The sequence below is a fragment of the Labeo rohita genome, chromosome 16, assembly GCF_022985175.1.
Source record: "Labeo rohita strain BAU-BD-2019 chromosome 16, IGBB_LRoh.1.0, whole genome shotgun sequence".
NCBI lineage: Eukaryota > Metazoa > Chordata > Actinopteri > Cypriniformes > Cyprinidae > Labeo > Labeo rohita.
The window spans coordinates 21,279,215-21,301,288 of record NC_066884.1 but is presented as its reverse complement, the minus strand read 5'-3'; the positions used below and the strand labels follow the sequence as shown (position 1 = coordinate 21,301,288).

The 22,074-nt window shown below is 36.5% G+C and overlaps 2 protein-coding genes across 2 annotated transcripts; both read right to left on the bottom strand.

Annotated features, from left to right (window-relative positions):
• Positions 1 to 10,561: 10,561 nt before the first annotated feature.
• LOC127178619 (uncharacterized) lies at positions 10,562 to 11,940 on the bottom strand. Its single transcript, XM_051131594.1, has 4 exons — positions 11,860 to 11,940; positions 11,590 to 11,717; positions 11,028 to 11,342; positions 10,562 to 10,911 (listed from the first exon to the last, which is right to left on the bottom strand). Exons 2-4 carry the CDS (start codon positions 11,648 to 11,650, stop codon positions 10,562 to 10,564), a joined length of 726 nt encoding a protein of 241 aa, XP_050987551.1. The 5' UTR covers positions 11,651 to 11,717; positions 11,860 to 11,940.
• A 4,055-nt stretch (positions 11,941 to 15,995) lies between these two features.
• On the bottom strand, positions 15,996 to 19,489 carry LOC127178618 (uncharacterized). The gene is made up of 6 exons (XM_051131593.1): positions 19,468 to 19,489; positions 18,824 to 18,933; positions 18,391 to 18,705; positions 17,949 to 18,260; positions 17,761 to 17,841; positions 15,996 to 16,126 (listed from the first exon to the last, which is right to left on the bottom strand). Exons 2-6 carry the CDS (start codon positions 18,882 to 18,884, stop codon positions 15,996 to 15,998), a joined length of 900 nt encoding a protein of 299 aa, XP_050987550.1. The 5' UTR covers positions 18,885 to 18,933; positions 19,468 to 19,489.
• Positions 19,490 to 22,074: the final 2,585 nt, after the last annotated feature.

Genomic DNA, 22,074 nt, shown 5'->3' with positions numbered 1-22,074 from the left:
TGACTTGTATGTAGTCAACTTGTCCTATTGTTTAAGATGGTAGCGCATCCTGACGGCCTTATTGAGGCTGTCAGGATGCGCTACCCCTCTATTAGAGCAGCTGTATTCAACTGCCCAGAGCAAAGCATGTTCTTTGCCTGCAGAAGCCAGAGGCTGGTTACTCAGCAAAGCTAAGCAGGCCTTAGCCTAGTCTTTCCTTGGATGGGAGACCAATTTGAAAAGGCCTAGGGTGCTGTTGGTGCTGCTTTTATGCTGATCAGCAAGGGGCGCTCATCCCCTGACATGTATGGTTGCAAAATTCCTCTTATAACTATGCAAACTTCAGACAGTAAAAAGAAACAACATTTTGATCAAGCAATCAAGCGATCCTCGCAAGAAGGAGCGATTTGGCCTATTGTTAAGAATGGTAGCGCATCCTGACGGCGGGTATTGAGCTTGTCAGCATGCGCTACCCCTTTGTTGGAGCAGCTTTATTAAGGTACCGAGAGCAAGTATGTCTTTTGCATTGGAGTCTGGTTCCTCACTAAAAGCTAAGGAGACTAGAGCCTGGTCTGTACTTGTTTGGATGACCAATACGAGAAGACCTAGAATGCTGCTGGGGCCAGTTATTTCTTGGCCGACCAGCAGGGGGCGCTGAATCCCTGACTTTTATGTAGTCAACTTGTCCTATTGTTTAAGATGGTAGCGCATCCTGACGGCCTTATTGAGGCTGGGATGCGCTGGTTAGCAGCTGTATTCAACTGCCCAAAAAGCATGTTCTTTGCCTGCAGAAGCCAGAGGCTGATTACTCAGCAAAGCTAAACAGTCCTCAGTCTGGTCTTTCCTTGGATGGGAGACCAATTTGAAAAGGCTTAGGTTGCTGTTGGTGCTGCTTTTATGCTGATCAGCAAGGGGCGCTCATCCCCTGACATGTATGGTTGCAAAATTCCTCTTATAACTATGCAAACTTCAGACAGTAAAAAGAAACAACATTTTGATCAAGCAATCAAAAGGTCCTCATAAGACGGAGCGACCTTCAGGTGAGGAAATAACCTGGAAATAAAATGTTGTCCTTAATCCCCACCTTAATAATCAACTTGGCCTAGTGTTAAGGATGGTAGCGCATCCTGACGGCGGGTATTGAGCTTGTCAGCATGCGCTACCCCTTTGTTGGAGCAGCTTTATTAAGGTACCGAGAGCAAGTATGTCTTTTGCATGGAGTCTGGTTCCTCACTAAAAGCTAAGGAGACTAGAGCCTGGTCTGTACTTGTTTGGATGACCAATACGAGAAGACCTAGCATGCTGCTGGGGCCAGTTATTTCCCCAGCAGCGACCAGCAGGGGGCGCAGAATACCTGACCTTTTATATAATCAATTTGTCCTATTGTTTATGATGGTAGCGCATCCTGAACGCCTTATTGAGGCTGTCAGGATGCGCTACCCCTCTGTTAGAGCAGCTGTATTCAACTGCTCTGGGGAAAGCATGACCTTTGCCTGCAGAAGCCAGAGGCTGATTACTCAGCAAAGCTAAACAGTCCTCAGTCTGGTCTTTCCTTGGATGAGAGACCAATTTGAGAAGGTCTAGGGTGCTGTTGGTGCTGCTTTTATGCTGATCAGCAAGGGGCGCTCATCCCCTGACATGTATGGTTGCAAAATTCCTCTTATAACTATGCAAACTTCAGACAGTAAAAAGAAACAACATTTTGAAAGCAAAAAAGCCTCATTGCAGGACAGAGCGACCTTGGCCTCTTGATAAGAATGGTAAAATTTGCCTGCTGACCCAGGTATTAATCAATTCTGGCGCAAGCTGGAGGGGTGGAGCTTAATCCCCACATCGCAAATAAGGAGAAGATACTATCCAGGAACAGACATCAAGGATGGAACCAGATTTGCATCAGGTGAATGGTTCCTCACTAAAAGCTAAAAGAGCCTGGTCTGTACTTGTTTGGTGAAATCTCAGAGAGAAAAGCTGGGGCCAGTTATTTTGGTCAGTACAGCAGTTTTGGATCCAGACAATATGAGTCAACTTGTCCTATTGTTTAAGATGGCAGCGCATCCTGACGGCCTTATTGAGGCTGTCAGCATGCATCCTCAAGGACTGAGCAGCTGTATTCAACTGCCAAGTGTGAGGAACAATGTCTTTGCCTGCATCCAGAGGCTGGTTGAGGCTGTCAAAGCTAAGATTGTTTTAAAGCCTTGTCTGTATTGTTGGATGAATACGGAAAGAGAAAGAGGCTTGCTGAGGCCAAGCCAGAAGCTGAGCAGCAGGGGGCGTGGGCAGATGACTAAATGGTTGCAATTTCCTTGGCAGTATGAACCACAGGAGGTAGCAATAGAAGAGGCTGAAGGGAAATGGCAAGGAACTGGTAAACACCAATGAAGGAGCTGTATCAGTGGAGAAGGAAAGCATTGAAGAAGCCTAACTATGGACACCAGCAGACATAGCTACAAATACAATGGACAAGCATAATGCAGCAGAAAACAGCTAAAACATGGACATGAGAAATGAAATTGAAGAGGGAAGTGATTTGGAGCTGATCAAACGAGGAGCAGACAGAGTAAGACTGGTAAGAAGAAGGACTTTAAAGGTAAAACCAAATTTGGAATCATGTAGGAAAAGACTGGTCAGAAAGGAAATAATGAAAAATGTCCTACAGATTTAATGTGTAAGAAACCTGGAAGAAGAAGAAGGTTAGTAATGGAGGGTGTTAAGTATTCTTTTTTGGATGATTATTTAATGGCCTAACATGTATTGCTGTTTTTAATGCAAGAGGTTTACTGGAAGAAAATTTTTGAAATTGTCAAAGAATTGTGTAAAAAGGAAGATTTAATAGTACTTCAAGAAACTTGAAAAGTGATGCAATGGATGATCTTAAAAAGAGGTGGGCTGGAGAAATATTTTTAATAATGGTGGCCAGTGATTGGGAATAGGGGTTGCTATTTTATAAGAAAAAGTATAGATGTGAAGGTAAAAGAAATATATGATGATGGTAAAGGAAAATGTATTGCGATTGAAATAAGACATGGAGATGAATGTTTTGTGTTAATTAATGCAAAATGCACCAAATTAAACTGAAAAAAAAGAAAGATTTTTTTTTAGTGAATTAAGAGTTTTGATGGAAAAGTGGAAGAAAGTAATGATGGTAGGGGATTTCAATACAGTTTTTAATAAAATAGATATAGCAGATGGAATGGTGTTTAAAGCAGATGTGGGCAGAAAAGAACTTAAAACTCTGATGGAAGAAAACAACTTAATTGATGTGTGGAGGGATGTCTTTTTGAAAAGAAAAGAGAATTTACCAGAAAAAAATTGTGACTAGAGCCTATCTGTACTCAAATGACCAATACGATTGATTACATTTTAAGTACAAGAAATTTAGATGATTTTATTGAGGACATATTTTATAAAGACACATCACTGAGTGATCATAAAATGGTTTTATTGAAGATAGATTTTAACAGAAAGGAGAGAGGACCTGGAGTATGGGTTTTAAACACAGAGCTTTTAAAGAGTGAAAGTTATAAATTGGAAATTGAAAATTTAATTGAAAAGGAAAAAGAGGATGGAATGTATGTACAGGATAAAAGGATATGGTGGGAGAATGTAAAACATGAAATAAAGAAATTTTCAATAAAATACAGTAAAAAAAAAAGTTCAGAGAGTAAAACAGAGAAAAGAAGAAGAAATATGGAAGGAATTTAAAAGAAAAGCAAAAAAGAGAGATATACAAAAAATAACAATCAGAAAAACTGAAGAAAATGGAAGAGAGAAAATGTAAAGGAGCAATGTTGAGAAGCAAAGCAAAATACATTGTGGAAGGTGCAAGGTGTACAAAATTTTCTTTAATTTGGAAAAATGGAAAGGGAGAGCAGAAGTAATTAAGGAAAAACAGTGGAAAGATGGTAAAAGAGTGAAGGGAACAGAAGAAATCCTAAAAGAAGTAAAATATTATTATGAAGACCTTTTTAGAACAAATAAGATAGATGAGAAGTAGAAAAGTAGAAAAAGAAGATAAAAAACATTGTGACAAAGAAATAGAAAAAGAAGAGATAATGCAGGCTATAGAACTTTTAAATGGAGGGAAAAGCCCAGGAATAGATGGACTGGGAGCTGAGTTTTATAAGGCTTTTAAGAATAAAATAAGTATAATTTTAAAAGAAATATATGAACAGGTTTTTGAGAAAGGTGAATTATATCAGATGATGGGAATGGGGTTGATGAAGATAATATATAAAGGAAAAGGAGATAAAATGGTTTTAAAGAATTTTAGACCAATTACTATGCTAAATACAGATTTAAAAATTTTAGCAAAAGTTCTGGCTGATAGGCTGAAGAAGGTATTACCTACAATAATAAAGACTAATCAAGCATATGGGGTAAAAGGAAGAGACATTGCAGACACAAATTTAATAGGCTATATGAGAGATGAAAGTAAAAGCGGATATGTCATCAGCCTTGACTTTGAAAAAGCTTTTGACAGAGTTGAGCATAGTTTTTTATTTTCAATTTTAGAACAGTTTGGTTTTGGGGAGAATTTTATTAAATGGATAAAAATTTTATACAGAGGAGCAATGACAAAAGTGAAATGCAATGGTTTTTTAACAGAGCCTTTTAAAATTACACGCTCAATAAAACAGGGGTGTCCATTATCTGCACAGTTATACTCTTTGGTGGCAGAACCTTTGGGGATGGTAATAAATAAAGAAGAAAGAATACGGGGAATAGAACTTCAGAGGGGAATAGAAGGACAGAAAATATTTCAATATGCTGACAACACCACAGTAATAGTTAAAGATATTGATAGTGTGAAAAGGTTATGGAAGAAGTGAGAAGATTTTGTCAAGGCTCTGGAGCAAAAATAAATGAAGAAAAGACGGTTTTTATGAGATTTGGAAAATCACCAGTTTTAACTGAAAATTTTGCTTTTAAAGAAGTACAAGAAATTAAGATTTTAGGAGTGATTTTAGGAAAAGATGAAAAAAGCACAAGAGTTAAGATGTGGGAAGAGATCATAAGCGGAATGGAAAGAAAATTAGAATTTTGGAGATACAGGTATTTAAATCTAAAAGGAAAGATTTTAATTGTGAATGTTTTAATGCTATCAAAGATATGGTATATTCTGTCTGTTTCATCGATGCCTTTATGGGTGGCACAGAAGATAAAGACTAGGTGTATTTTGTACTTCCTTGGGACAAAAAATCCGCGAGAATTGCATACAACATGCTGCTTGGTCCAGTTATTTCTTGGGGGCTGGGTTTAGTAGATATTGAGCAAAAGAAAAAAAATGAGAGTCAAAACAGTTAAAAAAATATTTGGATAGGGAAAACAAAAGTGAATGGAAAATAACAATGACACATTATTTAAACATATGTCCTATTTGAAGTTAGGAAATACTATTTTATGGATGCAGTTGAAGGATTGGATGCTGCAGAGAATACCAGACTTCTATAAGGAGGTTTTAAGTGCTTGGAGTTCTTTGCTATCAGAAATTGAGTTTAAACCACATGGAAGGGAAATGCTTTTAAACCAACCTTTTTTTTAAATAAGAATATTGTTTCAGAGGGAGAAGAGATTTATTTTAAGAAGTGGATTGAGGTGGGACTTTTAAAAGTAAGTCTTTCTGTGTTATTTGAGTACAAAGAAAATGCTTTGGTGCCCCTACAAGTGTTGATTGATGCTATGGAGGAAGCAAAGGATGTATATAATGTAAATATTCTCTTATAACTATGCAAACTTCAGACAGTAAAAAGAAAAGAATTTTAAAGAGATTCAGAATGGGAAAAAACCTGAAAACAGAATTGGCCTGTTTTTAAAAATGGTAGCGCATCCTGATGGTTTTTATTTGTGTACTTGTCAAAATGTTTTATCAATGTTTTGTAAAATCAGTTTTTAAAAAACCTATTGCAAACCAATTCTGGTTAAGACACTTTAGTGAACCAATTTGAAAAGGCTTAGGTTGCTGTTGGTGCTGCTTTTATGCTGATCAGCAGGGGGCGCTCATCCCCTGACATGTATGGTTGCAAAATTCCTCTTATAACTATGCAAACTTCAGACAGTAAAAAGAAACAACATTTTGATCAAGCAATCAAGCGGTCCTCATGATAAGAAGAGCGGAGAAGGTGAGGAAATAACCTGGAAATAAAATGTTGTCCTTAATCCCCACCTTAATAATCAACTTGGCCTATTGTTAGGAATGGTAGCGCATCCTGACGGCGGGTATTGAGCTTGTCAGCATGCGCTACCCCTTTGTTGGAGCAGCTTTATTAAGGTACCGAGAGCAAGTATGTCTTTTGCATGGAGTCTGGTTCCTCACTAAAAGCTAAGGAGACTAGAGCCTGGTCTGTACTTGTTTGGATGACCAATACGAGAAGACCTAGAATGCTGCTTGGGGCCAGTTATTTCTTGGCCGACCAGCAGGGGGCGCTGAATCCCTGACTTTTATGTAGTCAACTTGTCCTACTGTTTAAGATGGTAGCGCATCTTGATGGCCTTATTGAGGCTGTCAGGATGCGCTACCCCTCTATTAGAGCAGCTGTATTCAACTGCCCAGAGCAAAGCATGTTCTTTGCCTGCAGAAGCCAGAGGCTGGTTACTCAGCAAAGCTAAGCAGGCCTTAAGCTAGTCTTTCTTTGGATGGGAGACCAATTTGAAAAGGCTTAGGTTGCTGTTGGTGCTGCTTTTATGCTGATCAGCAAGGGGCACTCATCCCCTGACATGTATGGTTGCAAAATTCCTCTTATAACTATGCAAACTTCAGACAGTAAAAAGAAACAACATTTTGATCAAGCAATCAAGCGATCCTCGCAAGAAGGAACGATTTGGCCTATTGATAAGAATGGTAGCGCATCCTGACGGCGGGTATTGAGCTTGTCAGCATGCGCTACCCCTTTGTTGGAGCAGCTTTATTAAGGTACCGAGAGCAAGTATGTCTTTTGAGGCATGGAGTCTGGTTCCTCACTAAAAGCTAAGCAGACTAGAGCCTGGTCTGTACTTGTTTGGATGACCAATACGAGAAGACCTAGAATGCTGCTGGGGCCAGTTATTTCTTGGCCGACCAGCAGGGGGCGCTGAATCCCTGACTTTTATGTAGTCAACTTGTCCTACTGTTTAAGATGGTAGCGCATCCTGACGGCCTTATTGAGGCTGTCAGGATGCGCTACCCCTCTATTAGAGCAGCTGTATTCAACTGCCCAGAGCAAAGCATGTTCTTTGCCTGCAGAAGCCAGAGGCTGGTTAATCAGCAAAGCTAAGCAGGCCTTAAGCTAGTCTTTCCTTGGATGGGAGACCAATTTGAAAAGGCTTAGGTTGCTGTTGGTGCTGCTTTTATGCTGATCAGCAAGGGGCACTCATCCCCTGACATGTATGGTTGCAAAATTCCTCTTATAACTATGCAAACTTCAGACAGTAAAAAGAAACAACATTTTGATCAAGCAATCAAAAGGTCCTCATAAGACGGAGCGACCTTCAGGTGAGGAAATAACCTGGAAATAAAATGTTGTCCTTAATCCCCACCTTAATAATCAACTTGGCCTAGTGTTAAGGATGGTAGCGCATCCTGACGGCGGGTATTGAGCTTGTCAGCATGCGCTACCCCTTTGTTGGAGCAGCTTTATTAAGGTACCGAGAGCAAGTATGTCTTTTGCATGGAGTCTGGTTCCTCACTAAAAGCTAAGGAGACTAGAGCCTGGTAAGGTGGGAGAAGGGAAAAGCCTTGCTGTAAGACCAAAACAACATGGACTATATGAGGTAACTTTGGAAAAAGAAGAACTGTGTGATTAACTTTTAGATGGTCTGGAAATCAAAGGAATAAAGTGTGAAACCAAAAAGCTACAGGACAGGGAGTACGTGGTCTCCTTTATATATTTGCCTGCTTACCTAGAGGACTCGGACATTCTGGACAAGCTGGAGGGGTGGAGAGTAATCCCCACATCGCAAATAAGGAGAAGATACTATCCAGAAACAGACATCAAGGATGGAACCAGATTTGTAAAGGTGAAATTCCCAAGAGAAGTGGCATCATTACCTTACAGTACACGTTTTGGGACAGCAGAGGGAACACAACATTTTAGGATTATACACAGTCAGCAGGTTAAAACCTGTCGATTGTGCATGAGTCCACAGCACATCCTCAAGGACTGTCCAGAGTTCACGTGTTACAAGTGTGAGGAACAAGGTCACTTCGTAAGGGATTGTACAGCGGTCAAGTGCCCAGATTGTTTTAAAATTTTGAACAAAGGTGAATGTTGGATGAATAGCGGAGAAGAGGAAGAGGAAGCGGAGGAAGAAGAAGAAGAAGAGCAAGAGGATAGTGGGCAGATGCTAAAGGAGGCCATGGAAACAAAAGCAGTAAGTGAACCACAGGAGGTAGCAATAGAAGAGGAGAAGGGAAATGGCAAGGAACTGGTAAACACCAATGAAGGAGAAAAATCAGTGGAGAAGGAAAGCATTGAAGAAGGGGTATGGACACCAGCAGACATAGCTACAAATACAATGGACAAGCATAATGCAGCAGAAAACAGCTAAAACATGGACATGAGAAATGAATTGAAGAGGGAAGTGATTTGGGGGATCAAACGAGGAGCAGACAGAGAAAGACTGGTAAGAAGAAGGACTTTAAAGGTAAAACCAAATTTGGATTCATGTAGGAAAAGACTGGTCAGAAAGGAAATAATGAAAAATATAAACAGATTTAATGTGTAAGAAACCTGGAAGAAGAAGAAGGTTAGTAATGGAGGGTGTTAAGTATTCTTTTTTAAATTTTTATTTAATGGTATTGAGTATTGCTGTTTTTAATGCAAGAGGTTTACTTAAAGAAAATTTTGAAAATGTCAAAGAATTGTGTAAAAAGGAAGATTTAATAGTACTTCAAGAAACTTGAAAAGTGATGCAATGGATGATCTTAAAAAGAGGTGGGCTGGAGAAATATTTTTTAATAATGGTGATGGAAGATTGGGAATAGGGGTTGCTATTTTAATAAGAAAAAGTATAGATGTGAAGGTAAAAGAAATATATGATGATGGTAAAGGAAAATGTATTGCGATTGAAATAAGACATGGAGATGAATGTTTTGTGTTAATTAATGTGCATGCACCAAATTAAGTGAAAGAAAAGAAAGATTCTTTTAGTGAATTAAGAGTTTTGATGGAAAAGTGGAAGAAAGTAATGATGGTAGGGGATTTCAATACAGTTTTTTAAAGGAAGGAAGAATATAATGTAAACATTCTTAGAAAACAATATGAAGAAGTAAAGAACCTAAGAACCTACCTAAAGAATGGATTAAGGAGATTCAGAATGGGGAAAAATTTGAAAGCAGCATGGATGTGTTTTTAAAAAGAGGAGAAAAAAATATGGTTTTTATTTATGTACTGTTAAAATGTTTTATCAATTTTTTTGTAAAATCTGTTTTTTAAAAAAAACCTATTTCAAACAAATTCTGGTTAAGACACTTCAATGAAACAGATGAAAGATACATTTGGAAGAATATGAGATGGAAGTTTTTGGACACAGATCTTGAATGCTTGGATTATTTATTACTATTATTTAGAAGCTAAATAAGCCTAGGACTGGTTAGTACACTAATGGGAGACCCTTTGTGAAATGCAAGCTTGCTGTTACATGTAGTTTTAGTCCGGCCAGCAAGGGGTGCTCATTCCCTGACATGTACTGTTTTGGTTCAAAAGTCGTGGTATAACGAAAAGGAGTGACTTTTTAAAAAAGCCTTAAAATGCAAATCCAAATAAAGCTCTGTGAACACTGGAGTTTTTACAGCACTGTAAGTGTGTCCCATTGAAAGTTCCACACACACTTGTGGTCTTCAAGCCCACTTACACACTCACAACTATCAAATACAAATAAAGTCTGTACATGAAGTGTGTACAGAGTACACAGGAGTATTTTTTCTGATATCAGTGTTTCCTCTGGGTGGTCTGGTTCCTTCGTCTGTTTTCTTAACAAAAAAAAAAAAAAAACATATATGTTTTTCCATGTTCCATGTTATATATTAAACGATCATGTGACGTTCAAAACTCACCAGCTTTTCTTGCACAGATGATCTGAAAAAGAATCACAGTGGGAACAGCAAACACTGCAATCTCAACAATAATCACAATCACTGCAAGAAAGATGTGTGGATAGATGATTGAGAGAAAGAATGAATGAATCTGTGAAACTGTAAATGACTAGATAAAATCAAGGGTATAAAACAATGATCAATTACTGACAAATCATCTACAGATTCACTATGTTCAGTGTTGTTCATACCTCTGAGTAATGATCCAGCAGCCTTACTGACTTGTTGTGTTCTGATGTTGTGTCAGCTGCATCTGTGAATCATATCTTCAGTTATACTTGGATGTATGGTTTCAATTATACTTGGATATATGGTCTGATTTAGAGTTTTACCATGATGATGGTGAATATAAGGAAATATCTGATCACTGAATAATATAATTGACCAATAGGAATGAAGCATACCAGAGAGATGTGTTACAATGTTTTATATATTACCTAAAGTGAATTATAGTGAAACACAGCCCATGTACCTTTCAATTACTGGCTGAATAACATATGACACATGCTAATGTTATTTAGAGAAATAATTTGAAGAAAATATTAATTTCTTGCCTGAATACTTAACGGTATATGTGGCTGAGGTCTTCACTTTATTTCTCTGAATAACCTGACATTTCCACTCTCTGTTGTGATCTTCATTCTGGAGTGTTGCAGTCAGAGTGCTGATACAGTGTGTTGAGGAGAATAATATCTGATATCTGGAGTCTGTCTGCAGATTCACACCAGCCTGAGTCACCCAGATCAGCTGAATTCCCTTAGTACGGACCAAAGTATCACAAGAGACTGTAAATAAATACAACTGACAGGAAATAGACATAGAGCTGCCTGGGCTGATCTCGGTCTGTGAGGATGATGAAGAGACTGAAACAAAAAAATAAAACAGAAATCATACAATAGACGTCAGCCTTTTCATTGCACATGTGAGATTAAAGGAAGAATTTTAACCTTTTTGAAGTGAACATGTAATCGTAAACTACCCTCAAGAACATGCAGATAAAAAGGTGCATCAGTTCCTTGTTGTAGTCCATTCACATATTGTTGGCAGGTGTAAGATCCATAATCTTCTTTTGTGACTTTCTTGATGTTCAGAGAGCAGTCAGAGCCCAGACTCAGTCTCTCATGTCTCTCTATGTTATTCTTTTTTATTCCTAAAGTAATCAGTTCAACTGCCCCTGAATGTCTGTCACAGGTCCAAGTAGTTGATGTGCAGTCAGAAAGAGCATTATTGCAGGGCAGATGGACATTTTCACCAGAACTACAGAACACATGAAAGTCATTCACTTTACTGGTACCTGAAACAAAGAACATTTGACTTATCATTATGTAAAAATTTGAACTACATGGTCATACCCCTGTGACAAGAGGACAAGGTCAGTATGTTCAGGAATAAAACTCAGTAACCACAGTAACTCTAAGCACAAAAGACCAGCTCTGTTAAAATAGTGTTTTACTTGTATGCATGATTGTATTTATTTAACTGTAATTTATTTAATTGTACTTTTCACCAATGTGGTAGAAAGAAAATAGAAATGTGTTTACCTGTGAGATGCAGACAGAGAATGATCAGTCCCAGAAGACACAAAGGACACTTATCAGCCATTTTTTGTTGTTTTCGTCAGTCTTCCTTTCTGTTTAACAACACCAGCTTCTCTCCTGCTTGTAGCTTCCTGTGATCACAGAGACTATTATTATGAAAATTGGAAAGATGTGTGCTTTGTCAATAAGTTTATGAAAGAATTATTATGCTAACAGAATTAACAGTGACATTTGTAAATTCATATAGACTAGCATGAGGGTCTAGATCCTCACCAGCTTCTACAGTTGAGATGTTAAAACCAGTATAGAATCCTATGGAATGAGGCAACTTGCCAAAACGTTGCTAAAAGAAAGAAGAGGAACTTTTGGTTGAATGATTCAGAATTCACACCCATCTGTCTAAATTGGGTTCATACATGATCAGAAATGATGGTATATTGTGTTGAAATAGTGTGGGCAAACTAGGGGTGGGAACCTATAGGCCCTTCACAATCCGTTCCAAACACTAACCATGTTTAGCAATTGTACGTGTGAAGAACAGCAAACAGTGTCTTAACTATAACTTTGTTCACTTAGCAGAACAAAAGTCCATGTCTGTGTAATCCACATACAAATGTGTATTGTCATTTTTTGTCACTTATGCTTTTGCATTATTGCTACCTATTTTCATAAACTCTCTGCATTTTGGTTTCATATCATCTTGTCTCAAATATAATACACTTGATAAGCTTGAAAAATATATGAAAATGGTAAAGCACGACATGCATATTATGAAATTACTCAAAATTAATGTATATTAGCCAATGCATAAAGTTGACTGTATTGTGACGAATATGGAGGATGGATGTGAAGAATTAAAGGCAAAGGGGAAGAATCAGAGACAGGTTTATAAGGATAATAAGGTTTGAGATGGGAAATGTGACAGGGGCAGTCTGATGTCCAGGAGTACACCAAGATAGCATCAATGTAAACAATTACAAACCTGTGAAGGTACTCCTGGAGCACCTTATTCTTGAAATCCTGGAATATGGAGGGAGCATTTACCAGGCCATACAGCATAACTCAATATTCATAGTGCCCAGCAGGGGTCACAAATGCACTCTTCCACTCCTCACCTTCATTTACAAGTGGTGAGTTTGTGGAAAGCCCAGTAACTGATGCAAGGGCGCAAGCCTTCTCGGCCACAAAATAAATAAATAAATAAGGGGGAAGTTGAAGGGGGAGGATACAACATCTCCATTATACACTACAACAGTGTTAGTGAAATGCAGCTGTATTGTGAGGTTTGTGACTAAACACTTCATAGGACGATAGGAATTCTTGTTCTTTCATTGATGTTGTTTAATACTATCCACCTTCTCTCAACTTGAAAGAGAAGCCACAACTGGACCTCAAAATTTCAACTCTTGTGAACAAGAACCATCACAAATAAATCAAACAGTTATTAATTATACAATGACCTTGTAATAACATGAGCAGAGAAATACGAATCTATAGTACATAACTGACAGTTGTAAACACTGTCTTTCACATAATCAAATCCAAGTGTTGATCATGTTTATTTTTGTAGTATTTAAATATATATATATATTTATATATTTATATATATATATAGTTGTTGAACAGTTTGTTGTTAATTCTGTTCTGCAACACAAGTTGAAAGAACTGTAAAGCTGTTGTGTTGTGTGAATGAAGTAAATGTTCAGTTAAGAATAAAGTGTTCTTTTTTTTCTTTCCCAAAAAAGAAAGTTAGCATGTTAAGTTAGCATGGCTTTGACTAACTGTTTTGCACATTGTATTTTCAGGTTTGTCGCCATTTGCTTTACATGCTCAATCTCTTAAAAAAAGAATGGATTCTGATTGACTATCACTATTTTTATTATTCCAACTGTATCAGTCCTCTGTGCATTTATTGTTATAGTTATAATGTAGAACCAGCTGTGGCTATTTTAAATTTAGAACGACTTTTAAAACTATATCTTTATCATCCTTGGTGTGAACTTATCAGATGCTTTATATGGCTGGTTTAAACTCCTTGTTCTCTGTAAAATCATGACAGCATATTGATTCATATCTGGCACACATGAATCAGTTGTTTTGTTGGGTTCCTATGGCTCAAGATGTGTCTAAATATGGAAATCACTAAATGTGAATGCCCAAACACTTCAAAGAATAAGATAAATGCAGTGATTCATTATAATCAGATAACAAAAGCAAGAAGAACAGACAGCTGAGGTCTTACTGGGATATTGACTAGCCTTTAATAAGCAATTCAGTCTGGAAGGAGGAGGTGTTCATAAACTCAATAAGTATTTCTAAAATACAGGTTGGAAAAAAAATGACAAGATCACCAAAATGGGTTTTTAAATACTGTGAGACACAACAACATAATAAGCATGATTTTTCCTTATACACATAGTTAAAATGTTATGAATGCATTTATTTGTTTGTCAGTTCATTGATTTGAAGTTAATTACAACCAACTTATTAACCACTTTGAAATTCTCAAAGCTGCAAACCTTTTTACTTTGCCCGATTCTCTTCTCACCATCAGCCAGTGAGTTTGTGTCCATGTGGTAAATTTAAGAATGAGTATCTGGGGAAAAAAAATATTTTAATAAAATTAAAATATTTTGTGTATGTATGTTGACTCTAATGAATGGACAATATTTACTCACATTATTCTCTTACATGTTTCCTGCTGGAATCCCAGAATACGTCACATAAGTCAGCACCTAATCATCAATAAACAATGATTATTTATTTATTTATATTTATTTATTTATTTTGCTATAGTTCAAAGATAATTTATATACTTCATACATCAATCTAGCCAGTTAGACAAGAAATAATACTTACATCAGAATCAACTACCTCTTCTTTGTTATCTGAAAAATGTAAAGTAAGATAAAAATACTGATAATAATATGAGCATAAATAGCACATCTACATATATAGACTGAGTTCACTTGTATTCCTGTTGTCATGAAGTGGCTTTTTAATAGGAATTTTATTTTGGATAAAACATTTCATTTAACCTCCTTCATTTCATCATGTAAGCCTAAGTATTTAAAATCAGAACAAAGAAGATTCTAACTTCACAGCAGTTTTACAACCTGAAAGTGACATGCATATATTTAAAGTTAGACATAGTTTGAACTGTTTGTTCTTTATTGCTAAGAATTACAATTACCTACCAGGTTTTTTTGTATAAAGCACCCAAAGCATAACAGCAGGAAGGAGAACAGCTAGTGCAGGAAATATAATCACCACCACCACCACCAGGTGAGAGACTACAGACAGACACATTCAGGATTAGCTATTTGTTAGGTAATTATGTCTAAACCATATTGGTATGTACATATGACTAGTACAATTGAAAACAAGGTTCTCTCAGTGTGGGTTGCTGTTTTGGTGTCAAATTGACACAAAAATCAACAACATTTGAGTAATCTGAATGTCTGAGCACAATATTAAGATATAAACACTCTTTTATACATTGCATTTAATCTTGATTTTAAACAGCTCCAGCTCCACGGTCATCATTATGTAAGCTTTGATTAGAACATTGACTGTATATATACTGACATGCTTTATTATGGTCATGATGCATTATCTGAACATTTTTAAGCAAAATTCAGTCTCAAGCACAGAGAAAAATCATTAAAAAATCATTTAAATTTAGGGACTGATTTGAGAAGAAAAGAGTATGTGAGAGCCATTTTAAAACACTGAGTTAAGAAAGACAGTGATTATACCTAGATTAGGGGGTTCTGGTGTGATTCTAGGGTCCTTAGAGTTTGTGATGTGGACTGGAATCACTGTTGTTTCTGCATTTATACAGAATTGTTCATAGTTAGTTTCTTCATTATACAAGTAAGTAATGTAAATGTATACAATTATTCTTTTTTTTATTCCGTGTTATGTCTTGTTAGCTACTGCATCAGCGATTTGTATTTGATTGAAATAAGTATTTGATCAGCAAGATTCTGCCTCCTATGTGTCTTTTATACAGGTAAGGAGCTGAGATTAGAATTATTTGTGTTGATTATTTGCGAATGGAAGAAACACAAAATAACTGTCAATCTCCCTCAGTCTGGGGCTCCATGCTAGATCTCACCTCGTGGAGTTTTAATGATCATGAGAATGGTGATGAATCAGCCCAGAACTACACGGGAGGATCTTGTCAATGATCTCAAGGCAGCTGAGACCACAGTCACCAAGAAAACAATTGGTAACACACTACGCCGTGAAGAACTGAAATCCTGCAGTGTCCGCAAGGTCCCCCTCCTCAACAAAGGATGTACAGGCCCATCGGAAGTTTGCCAGTGAACATCTGAATGATTCAGAGGAGAACTGGTTGAAACTGTTGGTCAGATGAGACCACAATCGAGCTCTTGGGCATCAACTCAACTCGCCGTGTTTGGAGGAGGAGGAATGCTGCCTATGAACCCAAGAACACCATCCCCAACATCAAACATGGCGGTGGAAACATTATGCTTTGGGGGTGTTTTTCTGCTAAGAGGACAGGACAACCGCACTGGATCAAAGGGACAATGGATGGGGCCATGTACTGCCAAATTGTGGGTGAGAACCTCCATCCTTCACTGAAAATGGATGGGTATTCCAGCATGACAATGACCCAAAGCATCAACAAAGCAGTGGCTCAAAAAAAAGAACATTAAGGTCCTGGAGTAGCCTAGCCAGTCTCCAGACCTTAATCCCAGAGAAAATCTGTGGAGGGAGCTGAAGGTTCGAGTTGCCAAACGTCAACCTCAAAACCTTAATGACTTGGAGAGGATCTGCAAAGAGGAGTGGGACAAAATCCCTCCTAAGGTGTGTGCAAACCTGGTGGCCAACTACAGCAAAAGTCCTCTGTGACTGCCAACTAGAGTTTTGCCACCAAGTGCAAGTCGTGGTTTGCAAAAGGGACAAATACTTTCACTCATTAAAATGCAAATCAACTTATAACTTTTTTAAAATCCTTTTTTGTTGTTGTTGTTATTCTGTCTGTTCAAATAAACCTATCATTTATAGACTGATCATTTATTTTCAGTGGGCAAATGTACAAAGTCAGCAGGGGATCAGATAATTTCCCCCCTACTGTATAAAAACATCCTGAAAGTTTTAGACATCAAAACTTTCCTGTTATTCTAAAAACAGCTTATATTGAAGCCAGTCTACCAAAACAACACGTTATGATGTAACAGTGTGGCTAAATACTGCCTCCGCAGAAGAACATTAAAGCCTCTACATCACTGCCTGTTTAGCCCCATCCACTGATTTACACATGAAGTGTAAATAACGAGAGACAAATGCAGGTCTACGCAGAAACCAAATGATAAAGATAGCTTTGAATACAAGAAACGCTGTGCAGCGCCAAGTTGTGGAAAAACAGTTTTTGCGTCGCCTTCCTTCTGATCCCAACATTAGGAAAGAGTGGATGAACTTTATTTTTAATAAAGATCCAGACCACGTCAGTGAAAACTTTGTTCACATCATTTTACTGCAGATTCATTTATGAACAAGGCACAATTCAGGATTTTCAGGAAGATTGAAACTAAAAGACGATGCTGTGCCGACTACTTTGAATCTGACAGTCATTTCGCAACACACAAGTGTGAGTAACTGTTTTTATTATGTGGTTACTATTGCTTTGTCTGTTATTACAATTTGTTTGATATCCATCTATGTGTCCATCTATGAAGGATGCAGGCTGTCAAATATACGCAAGTGTTAACTACTCTGTTGTAGTTGAACACACCTATTCAAACTGAACTTTCCAAGGTAGGGAATCAAAACAAGGACAGACAATAGCCTATTGCTATTACTTCTTTTTTGATGTAAAAACCTTTATAAAATTATAAGTGGACCTCAGAGAACAGTACAAAATGATAATGATAAAAGGCAGTTCATGACCCCTATTTTACAATCTGAACATTTTTGTAAAGTATTATTTCATATTTAACAATTAAAGCACTTATATTTTTAAGCTGATATCTGTTTATCCTGGCTGAATGATATTTATAATTCTTAGAGTTTCGGACATTATGAGGACATTATTAAAAAAAAAAAAAATTATTTACAAGATATTGTTCCCACCTGAATACTTTGCAGGATATCTGGCTGAGGTCTTCAGTTAACAGTAAACATTAATCTTAACAGCTTATGTACCTGCTGCTGGTGTCTTTACAGTTATGGTTGTCTTTGAGTTTGGGCTGGTGACTGAAGTCATTGTCTTTGTCTCGACTTGAGCTGTAAAAGATAAATGTTCAGATACGTTGTACACTATGATCATAAATAAATGACTAAATATCAATACAAAGCTATAATAAATTGTTAATGTATATATAACAATTTACTTGGATAGTTGACAGTATATGTGGCTGAGGTCTTCACTTTATTTCTCTGAGTAACCTGACATCTCCACTCTCTGTTGTGATCTTCATTCAGGAGTGTTGTAGTCAGAGTGCTGTTACAGTGTGTTGAGGAGAATGATATCTGATATCTGGAGTCTGTCTGCAGATTCACACCAGTCTGATTCACCCAGATCAGCTGAATTCCCTCAGTACTGACCAAATAATAACAAGGGAATCGATCATACGAGTACAACTGACAAGAGAGAGTCACAGAGCTGCCTGGTCTGATCTCAGTCTGTGAGGTTAATGGAGAGACTGCAACAAAAAATAACACAGAAATAACATGACAGACTTAAAAGGATACTATTTTCAGCAATCATGCAAGTTTAAATTGAAGCTAGAATTTTGCATTTTTAAAATTCAGTTTACATGATCCTACAATTACCATGAAGAACATGCAGATAAACATGTCTTTCATATCCTTGTTGTTGTCCATACTGTTGACAGATGTAAATTCCATAATCTACTCTTGTGACTTTGTTGATGTTCAGAGAGCAGTCAGAGCCCAGACTCAGTCTGTCATATTTCTCCCTGTTATTCTTCTTTTTCCCCTGGACAAACAGTTCAATGGTCTCTAAATGCATTAGCCTGTCATAGTTCCATGTAACTGATGTGCAGTCAGAAAGAGCATTGTTACAGGGCAGATGGACATTTTCACCAGAAGTGTGGAATATGTGAGTCACTTCTGCTCCACTGGTACCTGAAACACAGTAAGTTTGGATGATCATTATGCTGTATATTAATAAGCAATACATTATTGTATATCTAAATGCCTCTCTTTTCCAGATGTCTTACAGTGCATATGAAAATGTGTTTACCTGTGAGAAGTGAGCAGAGAATGATCAGTCCCGTCAGACACATGTGACACATATCAGCCATTTTTTATGTTGCTGTCAGCTTTCCCTATTTAATATCATCAGCTCCTCCTCTTCTTGTGAAAAAGCACAGTTTAGCATGGTTTTATAAAACTTATTTATCACACAAATAATATACTTTAAAATAATACACTCAAGTGTGAATTAAATATAATGGTTTTAAAAACCTAACTGCACATATTTTTGTAATTGTGAACTAAAATATACTTTATCACTAATACATGCATTTATTTATTTTTTCAATAATGAAGTTTTAATTTAGTATATTTGCAATTTATTTTGACATTCAGTTAATGTGTATTTTGATTAAACGCACTATAACTGTATTTTTAATACATATTCTGATTAAAATGCATTAGCATAACAGTATACCAGTATATAATAAAGTGCATTAACATAACAGTACACTAGCATATAATATAAACACAACTGAAATGCATTAACAAATTATTACAAATGATCAACGTGAGTATACTTCTTTGAAGCATAATTTATAATGTGCAAGTAAAACCTAATTAATCACTAATACAAAGTGAATGAAAAAAAAAATGCACTTAAGTGTGTTAATGAAAAACATTAAGTGATACCTTCACTTGATGTGTAGACTCATGAAGACAAGCATGCCAGATCCTCACCAGCTTCTATACAGTTGAGATGTTGAGACCATATAGAATTCAATAGTATGAAGCAACTTGTTCAAAAGCTGCTGAAAGAAAGAAGAGGAACTGAAAGGATTCAGAATATACATCCATCAGTCTATATGGTTACTTCTATATTTGTGGGTTGAACCAGTGTGGGCAAACTCACACAGTTGTCACACGCAGAGCACGAGTTTCGAAACAGTAAAAACAGAGCTCTGAAAACACTCCGGAAAGCATGAAGCATAATACACAACCTCAGCAATTAAAACTGTAGACCTGCTGCCATAATCATAGACAAATAAACAAATACAAGACACATTTAAAACAATGATTTTAAAATAACTTTATATGGTGCATACATAAATACATTCATGAATGCAGTAAGAGAAAAGATGAGAAACAAAAATAAAGTTGCTCAGAAGAAATTACAGATAATTAAATGTAAATAAATAATTAACAAAATTATACCTTTAGTTACTGATATTTCAGAGAAAAGTATATTAGTTTAATGTGTTAAATATGTGTAGTTTAAATTCTCTGCCAAAAATATAACGCTGTATTCATACAAGCATTCATTTACAGTTTTTTTCAATTGCTAACAAGCATTTACAAACACTTGAAGTACTTTTTCTAAACTTAACACAGCAACACACCGACATCACATAATTAGCCAAATTGTTCATTTTCTGGCCAAAACCATTTTTTGTTAAACAAATACAAACTCTACATTTCAAAATGCTGAATACCTTTTTCTACATATACCAACTCTGTCAAAACACAGCAAACCCAATTCAAAAACGAGTCATTCGGTCAAAACATTAGCACTAGTTTCTATCCAGCAGAAACATATAGTCAATCATAGCACAGTGACTGTCAAAATACTAACAGTTGATGGCTTTACAAAAGTTGCATTGATTGTCATGTTTCAGTTCTACCCAACTATAACAGACATTTAAATCTATTGTTTTGTTGTTGTTGTTGTTGTTGTTGTTTGTTTTGTTTTTGTTTAGGTTTTTTTTTATTTTTTTTTTTTGTAATTTGATTTTTACCCTAAACAGAAACCCATTTTACATTTGTAGGCGTTGAATGTGTTCTTTCTTGGCAATATACTATCTAAAACGGAATGAGTCATCATTACTTTATAGAATGTACAATAGAAAAAGATAGGGTCCTCTGTGCAGAAATTTGATTGGAACATTGATTGCAATTGCTTTCCAGTGGGTCGGGCTTGGATGTGGATGGTGCCCCTATGATAGCTGATGCCAGTGATCGACAGAAATTCCAACATATGTGGCCTTTGGTTACTATGCAAGCTTGTTTCTGTCACAGAAAAAAAAAAAAAAAATACGACAATTGTGACCATTTTTATCTCACAATTCAGACCTATATTCTTGGAATTCCAAGTTTACATCTTGCAATTTAAACTTTATCAGAATTGTGAGATAAAAAAAAAAGTCACAATTCCCCTGTACCCTTTATATTCCATGGCAGACATAAGCTTTTGTAGGTTCCACATGTGTAAGGGGAAAAAAACAAACATAAAAATGCACAGTCCAGCACACATTCTTACTCTTCTCCCCTACCCTTTCTTCTCCCCTTTTCTGATCCAACTACTCCTCTACCTCCTACAACTATTTCTCTCCCTCTCCCAGACATTATTTTTTCTCTCCTTGATTCTTTGTGTTGTTCTGCATCCACAAAACCAATTCAAAGAGGTCTTTTTATGTTGGTGTAATGGAAAGAGCTTCAACACCTGTTTATTCCTCCAAATGAGAATGGAATCAGCTATTTCTAAACATTTAATTGATCTGTTACTTAAAAATGCTTATTAGATGTTAAAATATTTTATATAGAAATATGTTTCAATACTTTTGAGCTGCTCTTGTTGCAGAAGTAGAAGCTTTGTATTTAACACTGTATTTAAAACTGTATTTAAGGTTTGGAACATTAGATCTTCATTTCTGACATGCTGTTTAAGCATTTGCAAATAAGACTAAAAAGATCCATGATTTTGGTTTTGGGTAAGCTTGTATGAAAATAAAATGTATGCATTTTGGAAACATGGTAATTGACTGCATATTGTGTGAAAACAACACAAATTGTCTTAATGGTATGGTCACAGCAGACGGATGTTGTGCTTATTGTGTTTAGATTTTGAAAATGTGACTACAGATAGGACAAAAGGATGTTAGCAACTGAAAAAAACTGTAATACTATATTTAAGGATTGGAACATTAGGTCTTCATTTCTGACATGCTGTGTTTAAGCATTTGTAAATAAGACTAAAAAGATCCATGATTTTGGTTTTCAAGAGTTTTGAAAATGTGACTACAGATTGGACAAAGGGATGTTAGCAATTGAAAAAACTGTAAAAAGCAAATTCTAATTTTAAACATTCCCGGGGGGGGGGGAAAGAAACACTGATTTCTTTGTAAATTTAAAAGTAATACATTACTAGTTACTTGAAAAAAAGTAATCTGATAAAATAACTCATACATAATTCCTGTTGTCATGAAGTCATAATAAGGAAGAAAAAGGCAAACACAATTTCAT

Coding starts and splice junctions, on each gene's coding strand:
- LOC127178619 (XM_051131594.1), bottom strand. CDS start 11,650: ATGGCTGATAAGTGTCCTTTGTGTCTTCTGGGACTGATCATTCTCTGT. Junction 11,343..11,589: donor TCTCTGTCTGCATCTCACAG/GTAAACACATTT, acceptor TCTTTGTTTCAG/GTACCAGTAAAGTGAATGAC. Junction 10,912..11,027: donor TTATCTGCATGTTCTTGAGG/GTAGTTTACGAT, acceptor TTTTTGTTTCAG/TCTCTTCATCATCCTCACAG.
- LOC127178618 (XM_051131593.1), bottom strand. CDS start 18,884: ATGGCTGATATGTGTCACATGTGTCTGACGGGACTGATCATTCTCTGC. Junction 17,842..17,948: donor ATATACTGTCAACTATCCAA/GTAAATTGTTAT, acceptor TATCTTTTACAG/CTCAAGTCGAGACAAAGACA. Junction 16,127..17,760: donor TGTAAAGACACCAGCAGCAG/GTACATAAGCTG, acceptor CCTTTGATCCAG/TGCGGTTGTCCTGTCCTCTT.